Below are 10,460 nucleotides of genomic sequence, written 5' to 3'. Positions count from 1 at the left end.
CCTCCACTCGTTACCTGTATTAATGGCACCTGTTTGAACTTGTTATCAGTATAAAAGACACCTGTCCACAACCTCAAACAGTCACACTCCAAACTCCACTATGGCCAAGACCAAAGAGCTGTCAAAGGACACCAGAAACAAAATTGTAGACCTGCACCAGGCTGGGAAGACTGAATCTGTAATAGGTAAGCAGCTTGGTTTGAAAAAATCAACTGTGGGAGCAATTATTAGGAAATGGAAGACATACAAGACCACTGATAATCTCCCTCGATCTGGGGCTCCACGCAAGATCTCACCCCGTGGGGTCAAAATGATCACAAGAACGGTGAGCAAAAATCCCAGAACCACATGGGGGGACCTAGTGAATGACCTGCAGAGAGCTGGGACCAAAGTAACAAAGCCTACCATCAGTAACACACTACGCCGCCAGGGACTCAAATCCTGCAGTGCAAGACGTGTCCCCCTGCTTCAGCCAGTACATGTCCAGGCCCGTCTGAAGTTTGCTAGATTGCATTTGGATGATCCAGAAGAGGATTGGGAGAATGTCATATGGTCAGATGAAACCAAAATAGAACTTTTTGGTAAAAACTCAACTCGTCGTGTTTGGAGGACAAAGAATGCTGAGTTGCATCCAAAGAACACCATACCTACTGTGAAGCATGGGGGTGGAAACATCATGCTTTGGGGCTGTTTTTCTGCAAAGGGACCAGGACGACTGATCCGTGTAAAGGAAAGAATGAATGGGGCCATGTATCGTGAGATTTTGAGTGAAAACCTCCTTCCATCAGCAAGGGCATTGAAGATGAAACGTGGCTGGGTCTTTCAGCATGACAATGATCCCAAACACACCGCCCGGGCAACGAAGGATTGGCTTCGTAAGAAGCATTTCAAGGTCCTGGAGTGGCCTAGCCAGTCTCCAGATCTCAATCCCATAGAAAATCTTTGAAGGAAATTGAAAGTCCGTGTTGCCCAGCGACAGCCCCAAAACATCACTACTCTAGAGGAGATCTGCATGGAGGAATGGGCCAAAATACCAGCAACAGTGTGTGAAAACCTTGTGAAGACTTACAGAGAACATTTGACCTGTGTCATTGCCAACAAAGGGTATATAACAAAGTATTGAGAAACTTTTGTTATTGACCAAATACTTATTTTCCACCATAATTTGCAAATAAATTAATTAAAAATCCTACAATGTGATTTTCTGGATTTCTTTTCCTCAATTTGTCTGTCATAGTTGACGTGTACCTATGATGAAAATTACAGGCCTCTCTCATCTTTTTAAGTGGGAGAACTTGCACAATTGGTGGCTGACTAAATACTTTTTTTCCCCACTGTATAATCCAATGTTATTTGCATGTGATGCATTTGCGCCAATGTTTGTGTCGGTAACCCACTTTTTTATATTATGTAGCAATAGTAATAATTTGGAATACAGAGTGTGACTTTAAGGGAATAGTATGGTCACATCTTACAGAGTGACTTTAAGGGAATAGTATGGTCACATCTTACAGAGTGACTTTAAGGGAATAGTATGGTCACATCTTACAGAGTGACTTTAAGGGAATAGTATGGTCACATCTTACAGAGTGACTTTAAGGGAATAGTATGGTCACATCTTACAGAGTGACTTTAAGGGAATAGTATGGTCACATCTTACAGAGTGGCTTTAAGGGAATAGTATGGTCACATCTTACAGAGTGACTTTAAGGGAATAGTATGGTCACATCTTACAGAGTGACTTTAAGGGAATAGTATGGTCACATCTTACAGAGTGACTTTAAGGGAATAGTATGGTCACATCTTACAGAGTGACTTTAAGGGAATAGTATGGTCACATCTTACAGAGTGACTTTAAGGGAATAGTATGGTCACATCTTACAGAGTGACTTTAATGGAATAGTATGGTCACATCTTACAGAGTGGCTTTAAGGGAATAGTATGGTCACATCTTACAGAGTGACTTTAAGGGAATAGTATGGTCACATCTTACAGAGTGACTTTAAGGGAATAGTATGGTCACATCTTACAGAGTGACTTTAAGGGAATAGTATGGTCACATCTTACAGAGTGGCTTTAAGGGAATAGTATGGTCACATCTTACAGAGTGACTTTAAGGGAATAGTATGGTCACATCTTACAGAGTGACTTTAAGGGAATAGTATGGTCACATCTTACAGAGTGACTTTAAGGGAATAGTATGGTCATATCTTATAGAGTGGCTTTAAGGGAATAGTATGGTCACATGTAGATAAAAACTGGATGTGAAAAAAAAGAACAAATTATTTGTAAGTTGTAAGAGAAAACATCAGGTTATTTAGAAATGAATATGACATTCTTTGCAATGTAGTGAATATTTTATTTTGTTGAACTGCCTTACTCACTCCAACTCCAGTCAGCAGATGGCGATGTGAGTCTTTCAGATGATGCTTCTTGCGTGACGTATAATGTAGTGGACGGGGCGGGACTCTTTTTCAACAACAACGATGGACTACTTCTTCAACCACCTCGGTAGCTTGCTAGCAGCTATTAAACCGAAACGTTGAAGCTCTTGAAACCAATTGTTGTGTTTAGTAAGTGTTTAAACACACTGTCTTTATATTTACGTTGTCAACTACCTGGCTGGTTACATTAGTTTTAACTCTAGGCTAGTGGCTAATGCTAACAAGCTAGCTAACATCCCTGACCATGAGCTCACTAAACTACTCCTCCCCTGCTAAAGAAGAGGAGGTCTGGTCTATGGAGAAAGAAACTCTGGGGCTGAACATTGTCGTAAAAGAAGAAGAAGAAGAAGAGGATGCCGTTTTTGGAGTGAAAGAGGGGGAGAATGAAGAGGTGACTGTCACAGTTAAAGAAGAGGAGGAAGAAGCTTTCAGTCTGGAAAAGGAGGAAGAGGTGACTGTCACAGTTAAAGAAGAGGAGGAAGAAGCCTTCAGACTGGAAAAGGAGGAAGATGTGACTGTCACTGTTAAAGAGGAGGAGGAAGAAGCTTTCAGACTGGAAAAGGAGGAAGATGAGGCTGTCACAGTTAAAGAGGAGGAGGAAGAAGCTTTCAGACTGGAAAAGGAGGAAGATGAGGCTGTCACATTGAAAGAAAAAGAGGAGGATGTTATAGTGAAAGAAGAGAAAGAACCTTTTGTAGTGAAAGAGGAACAGCAGGCCATCTCAATAAAAGAGAAGGAAGACGATTTGGGAGTGAAAGAGGAGGCGACACCTGCAGATCTGATTGACACCAGTAAGTACTATCTTAAAAACAGGGGCACGAACTCTGCTTGCAGTTGTTGAACCAAAGTGTGGTTTTTAAGGGGCATTCTACTGAAGCTCTACACTTGTTCTGTAGGAATTGGGTCGTTCCATATGATTTCAATCACTTTATGACTGCGCCCCTTTTGATGATTTACTTGTTGGACTTCAGTGCCAAAACATTCAGTAGATAGTTAGTTACGATTCTGGCGATGCCTTCCATTGTGTAGGTATTAGCCAACATGTTGACCCACTGAAGGACCAACCACACAAACAACCGGTAGACTAAGTTCCAATGTCATTTTATTCAATTTTGCAATGCCTTCTTTTTCCCCGACTGTATACCAAGAATTGGTCAGTCTGATTTATTAGACAAGCGATAGAGGAGGTCAAAGTTGACCCATTTTACATACCCCACCACCATGAGACATCCATGTCTTCATCACTGGAAAAGATAAACGGTTGAGTTTGATATAATTTGAAAGCTTACAAATAGGGTTGTCAAACTATTTAATACTTTTAAAGATTTTTTTTTTTTTTAACCTTTAACATAAATGATCTAAAAACATGTAAACTCCTATTTTTTATGTTCATATACAGTACCAGTCAAAAGTTTGGACACCTACTCATTCCAGGGTTTTTCTTTAATTGTACTATTTTCTACATTGTAAAATAATAGTGAAGACATCAAAACTATGAAATAACACATATGGAATCATGTAGTAACTGAAAAGTGTTAAACAAATCAAAATATATTTGAGATTCTTCAAATAGCCACCCTTTGCCTTGATGACATCTTTGCACACTCTTGGCATTCTCTCAACCAGCTTCACCTGGAATGCTTTTCCAATGGTCTTGAAGGAGTTCCCACATATGCTGAGCATTTGTTGGCTGCTTTTCCTTCACTCTGCTGGATGGCTTACGGGCTCCTAACCAACTGGGATATTTAGTTTGTTTTTTCGCGTTGTTTGTAACTTATTTTGTACACAATGTTGCTGCTACCGTCTCTTATGAACGAAAAGAGCTTCTGGACATCAGAACAGCGGTTACTCACCTCGAACTGGATGAAGATTTTTTCTTTAACGAGTCTGACGCAAAGGATATACTGCTTTCTCGGGAATGGGCCCAAATCCCCGTCATTTGCGTGAAGAAAAGATGGAGAAAAAGGGGGGCGGAGGGCTGCCTTCTGAGAATTCATAGGCCAGTGAGTAAACCTCCACTACCATCCGTACAATTGGCCAACGTGCAATCATTGGAAAATAAAATGGATGATCTACGATTAAGACTATCCTACCAACGGGACATTAAAAACTGTCGTGGCTGAACAACGACGCGGATAATATAGAGCTGGCTGAGTTTTCCGTGCATCGGCAGGACAGAGCAGCTACGTCTGGTAAGATGAGGGGTGGGGGTGTGTGTCTATTTGTCAATAACAGCTGGTGCGCGATGTCTAATATTAAAGAAGTCTTGAGGTATTGCTTGCCTGAGGTAGAGTATCTCATGATAAGCTGTAGACCCACTATCTACCAAGAGAGTTCTCATCTATATTATTCGTAGCCGTCTATTTACCACCACAAACTGATGCTGGCACTAAGACCGCACTCAACGAGCTGTATAAGGCCATAAGCAAACAAGAAAATGCTCATCCAGAAGCAGCGCTCCTAGTGGTCGGGGACTTTAATGCAGGCAAACTTAAATCTGTTTTACCTCATTTCTACCAGCATGTTCAACCAGAGCAAAAATAACTCTAGACCATCTTTACTCTACACACAGAGACGCATACAAAGCTCTCCCTCCATTTGGCAAATCTGACCATAATTCTATCCTCCTGATTCCTGCTTACAAGCAAAAACTAAAGCAGGAAGTACCAGTGACTCGCTCAATACGGAAGTGGTCAGATGACGCGGATGCTACACTACAGGACTGTTTTTCTAGCACATACTGGAATATGTTCTGGGATTCATCCAATGGCATTAAGGAGTATACCACCTCAGTCACCGGGTTCATCAATAAGTGCATCAACGACGTCGTCCCCACAGTGACCGTACGTACATATCCCAACCAGAAGCCATTGACTACAGGCAACATCCGCACCGAGCTAAAGGCTAGAGCTGCCGCTTTCAAGGAGCGGGACAGGCAAGCAACACTGAAGTATGCATGAGAGCACCAGCTGTTCCGGACGACTGTGTGATCACGCTCTTGGTAGCCGATGTGAGCAAGACCTTTAAACAGGTCAACATTCACAAAGCCGCGGGGCCAGACGGATTACCAGGACGTGTACTCAAAGCATGTGCGAACCAACTGGCAAGTGTCTTCACTGACATTTTCAACCTCTCCCTGACCAAGTCTGTAATACCTACATGTTTCAAGCAGACCACCGTAGTCTCTGTGCCCAAGGAAGCGAAGGTAACCTGCCTAAATGATTACCGCCCCGTAGCACTCGCGTCGGTAGCCATGAAGTGCTTTGAAATGCTGGTCATGGCTCACATCAACACCATCATCCCGGAAAGCTTAGACCCACTCCAATTCGCATACCGCTCCAACAGATCCACAGATGACGCAATCTCAATCGCACTCTACACTGCCCTCTCCAACCTGGACAAAAGGAACACCTACGTGAGAATGCTGTTCATTGACTATGACTAGCGTTCAACACCATAGTGCCCACAAAGCTCATCGCTAAGCTAAGGACCCTGGACTTCCTGACTGGCCGCCCCCAGGTGGAAAGGTAGGTTACAACACATCTGCCACGCTGATCCTCAACACAGGGGCCCCTCAGGGGTGCGCGCTTAGTCCCCTCCTGTACTCCCTGTTCAACCATGACTGCGTGGCCAAACACAACTCCAACCCCATCATTAAGTTTGCTGACAACACAGTGGTAGGCCTGATCACCGACAACGATGAGACAGCCTATAGGGAGGAGGTCAGAGACCTGGCAGTGTGGTGCCAGGACAACAACCTCTCCCTCAATGTGAGCAAGACAAAGGAGCTGATCGTGGACTACAGGAAAAGGCCGGCCGAACAGGCCCCCATTAACATTGACGGGGCTGTAGTGGAGCGGGTCGAGAGTTTCAAGTCCCTTGGTGTCCACATCACCAACAAACTATAATGGTCCAAACACACCAAGACAGTCGTGAAGAGGGCACAACAACACCTTTCCCCCTCAGGAGACTGAAAAGATTTGGCATGGGTCCCCAGATCCTCAAAAAGACCGGTTGCATCACGGCAAGCAGTACCGGAGCGCCAAGTCTAGATCCAAAGGGCTATTTAACAGCTTCTACCCCCAAGCCATAAGACTGCTGAACAATTAATCAAATGGCCACCCAGACTATTTACATTGACACCCCCCCCCCCCTGTATATAGCCTCGTTATTTTATTGTGTTACTTTTTATTTAAATTGTATTTAATTTAGTAAATATTTTTGTAACTCTTTCTTGTAAGTAAGCATTTCACGGTACTCTACACCTGTTGTATTCGGCGCATGTGACAAATAAAATCTGATTTGATTTGAGCAAATGGTGTGTGTGTGTGTGTGTGGAGTCCTGTGAGTGTGCATAGAAAAATTAAATACAAGGGTCAACTCAGTCCGTGTAGCCATTTTTGTTTTTGCCGTCACGAACTGTTTGTTAATATCACCTCATTCCTATAGTGTCCTTTTGATCATCTGATGACTCTGCGGAGGTCGTAGCGGGACTTCCTGTTCCTGTCCTCAGGGTTGTCTGTGATAGCCCTGTGTGCGGTAGCCCTGTCCTTTAGCTTAGCGCCAACCGCTGTATTCATCCAGGGCTTTTGATTGGGGACCTTCACTGTGGGGACAACGTCGCCTATGCATTTCCTAATGAAGCCGGTGACGGAGATGGTTAGCTCCTCAACGTTATCGGCGGAGTCTCTGAACATATTCCAATCAGAGCAGTCCTGTAGCATAACCTCTGATTCTGATGACCATTTCCATTGACCTCTTAACCGCATCTATTTTTTTAACATTATTTTTTTTTAAAGAAATTATACAATTGTTTGATAACCCTGTAAGCTTTCAAATGATATCAAACTCAACCGTTTATCTATTTCAGTGATGAAGACATGGGTGTCTCATGGTAGGGTGGGATATGCAAAGTGAGTCAACTTTGAGAACCTCTATCTCCTGAATGTTTTGGCATTCAGGTCCAGAAAGTCACTTTCTGAACACTTTCACCATGGGCAAACGTGTTTGGAATGTTTCATTCAAATCTAAAGGGGTGCAGTCAGAAAGGGATTGAATTCATATGGAACGATCCAATTGTTTAATCGAGGAGTTTACCAAATAACAAAAATGTATACTTAAAATGTATCCTATACTGACTAGGCTATTTATCCATTAGGTCTAATAAATGTATCCTATACTGACTAGTCTATTTATCCATTAGGTCTAATAAATGTATCCTATACTGACTAGTCTATTTATCCATTAGGTCTAACACATGTATCCTGTACTGACTAGTCTATTTATCCATTAGGTCTAATAAATGTATCCTATACTGACTAGTCTATTTATCCATTAGGTCTAATACATGTATCCTATACTGACTAGTCTATTTATCCATTAGGTCTAATAAATGTATCCTATACTGACTAGTCTATTTATCCATTAGGTCTAATAAATGTATCCTATACTGACTAGTCTATTTATCCATTAGGTCTAATAAATGCATAACAACACTAAGTTTAATAGTGTTTTTATTAGCCTACAAAGCACTCTGTGATGACACACTGATCTTTTATTGAGGGATCTAGTCTAGATTAAACCTCATAGACAGTTTTATCATGTGGAGGTTTCATTCAGGTCTCTCTGTTTAACCAAATACTCTATTTAGCAGGAGAGAGACTAGATTCTAACTCTGACAGCGGGAAGAGTCTTTCAGGGGAACCAGACCCAGAGATTCCCAAACCAGCAAGACCACACCACTGCTCCCACTGTGGAAAGAGTTTTACCACTTTAGAATACCTGAAAGTACATGAAATAATACACTTTGGAGACAAGCCATACCACTGTTCAGACTGTGGGAAGGAATTTAGCCGGTTAGATGGCCTGAAACAACATGAGAGAATACACTCCGGAGAGAAGCCTCACCACTGCTCTCAGTGTGGAAGGAGTTTTAGCTGGTTAGGGAGCCTGAAAATACATGAGAAAACACACACAGGGGAGAAGCCTTACCACTGCTCTCAGTGTGGAAAGACATTTTCCCAGTTAGGGCACCTAAAAGGACATAAGAGAACGCACACTGGAGAGAGGCCTTACCCCTGCTCCCAGTGTGGGAAGAGATTTACCCAGTTAGGAAACCTGAAAAATCATGAGCTAATACACTCTGTATATAAGCCTTATCACTGCTCCCAGTGTGAAAATAAATTTTTCTCATCAGATTCCCTGAGAAAACATGCGATAACACACTCTGAAGAGAAACCTTTCCATTGTTCCCAGTGTACAAAGCATTTTTTTACATTAGGGTCCCTGAAGGAACACGAGCGAACGCACACAGCAGAGAAACCCTACCATTGCTCTAAGTGTGTAAAGAGTTTTGCCTCATCAAAATACCTTAAAGAACATAAAAGAATACACTCTGGATTTAAACCTTACCACTGCTCCCAGTGTGAAAAAAGTTTTGCCCGATCGGGGGACCTGAAATATCATGAGAAGACACACACAGGAGAGAAGCCTTACAGCTGCTCCCAGTGTGGAAAGACATTTTTCTTATCAGGACACCTGAAAAGACATGAGCTAACACATTCTGTAGAGAAGCCTTTCCACTGCTTCCAGTGTGGGAAGGATTTCACCCAGTCGAGATATCTGAAAAAACATGCGCTAATACACTCTGTGGAGAAACCTTTCCACTGTTCTCATTGTGAAAAGAGTTTTAAGAATTTATGGAACATGAAAGTGCACGAGCAAAGACACACAAGGGAGACCCCTTCCACTGCTCCCACTGTGGAATGAAATGTACATGGTTTCATCAACTGAAAGAGCATGAATGAATCCACACCTGGGAGAAATGTCCGAAAGCCCTGATTTATACTATGTAATTTAATCCTTTTTAAATTGTTGTACCTTTTACCGTCCATATCAACTGGAACCTGTCTAGCCATTCTGGAAACCATGATTTACTTCACCACTCATCAACAAGGAACTGTGACACAAACCTGGACCTTTAAAAGAAATGGTCAGTTTAGAATGTTGGAACTGTGACACAAACCTGGACGTTCTTTAAAAGAAGTGGTCATTTTACAATGTTGGGACTTTGTTTGAAGCCACATCACATGGACATGGAGAACACACACAGTGCTCCCATTGGCTGATATCTTTGACTGAGAATGTTTTCTTCATGCCACATTAATAAAATAAAGATGGCTCTTCCAACAGCCTTTGTCACACCATCGCCTGCTTAATTTGCAAAATAACTTCTCTTTCATTTTGATTTCGGCACAAATTAAAATGTGGCACTGACTACCCCCATGGATTGATGTTTCAGCATTGTCTGTCTTGATGAAGAGTTCAGAGTTCGGTGTTTCGACTAGCAACGTACGACATAAACGTGCAGTTACAAGCCAAGTAGGCTTGAGGAAGCAGCGGGTGCAAGATCAATGTCCACCTTCATAATACGGATAGGATATATAGCCTGAGCTAGAATGTGAAGCTAACTGAAGATCAATGTCCACCTTCATAATACGGATAGGATATATAGCCTGAGCTAGAATGTGAAGCTAACTGAAGATCAATGTCCACCTTCATAATAGGGATAGGATATATAGCCTGAGCTAGAATGTGAAGCTGGCTGAAGATCATGTCCACCTTCATAATACGGATAGGATATATAGCCTGAGCTAGATTGTGAAGCCGGCTGAAGATCAATGTCCACCTTCATAATACGGATAGGATATATAGCCTGAGCTAGAATGTGAAGATAACTGAAGATCAATATCCACCTTCATAATACGGATAGGATATAGCCTGAGCTAGAATGTGAAGCAGTAGAAGGATGAGTAGATCTAGCTTGCTTCATAGTCCCCTCAGATCCTGACGAAGGCTTAAGATTTTTTTGTTTAGCTATTTTAAGCTCTGAAGATCCATTCCCCAAGTTAATCAGGAGTTATCTTGAGCCTATTTTAATGAGAATCGATGTGTTTACAGGAAATGCACAAGTATCTCATTCTTCTTCGCTATGATCAGCTTGTCAAATATTGAGGA

The 10,460-nt window shown here is 42.2% G+C and overlaps 1 protein-coding gene across 2 annotated transcripts; it reads left to right on the top strand.

Annotated features, from left to right (window-relative positions):
* Window positions 1-2,463: 2,463 nt before the first annotated feature.
* LOC311122918 (uncharacterized protein) lies at window positions 2,464-9,651 on the top strand. 2 transcript variants are annotated; one of them, XM_084197219.1, is made up of 2 exons: window positions 2,464-3,235; window positions 8,098-9,651. In XM_084197219.1, the coding sequence occupies exons 1-2, from the start codon at window positions 2,689-2,691 to the stop codon at window positions 9,210-9,212; spliced, it is 1,662 nt and encodes a 553-aa protein (XP_084053345.1). In that variant the 5' UTR covers window positions 2,464-2,688; the 3' UTR covers window positions 9,213-9,651. The 2 variants fall into 2 exon arrangements, with proteins under 2 accessions (XP_084053345.1, XP_084053346.1); XM_084197220.1 differs by having other exon boundaries at window positions 2,724-3,235; window positions 8,095-9,645.
* The last annotated feature ends 809 nt before the right edge of the window (window positions 9,652-10,460 follow it).

Source organism: Coregonus lavaretus (assembly GCF_964263955.1).
Source record: "Coregonus lavaretus genome assembly, contig: HAP1_SCAFFOLD_102, whole genome shotgun sequence".
NCBI lineage: Eukaryota > Metazoa > Chordata > Actinopteri > Salmoniformes > Salmonidae > Coregonus > Coregonus lavaretus.
The sequence above is the reverse complement of the archived record's forward strand: the minus strand, read 5'-3'. Positions and strand labels throughout refer to the sequence as shown.

Bases quoted from the DNA above. Each gene is read 5' to 3' on its own strand.
- LOC311122918 (XM_084197219.1), top strand. From the start codon at position 2,689: ATGAGCTCACTAAACTACTCCTCCCCTGCTAAAGAAGAGGAGGTCTGG. The intron at 3,236-8,097 runs GTAAGTACTATC...TCTATTTAGCAG, and splicing joins TGCAGATCTGATTGACACCA to GAGAGAGACTAGATTCTAAC.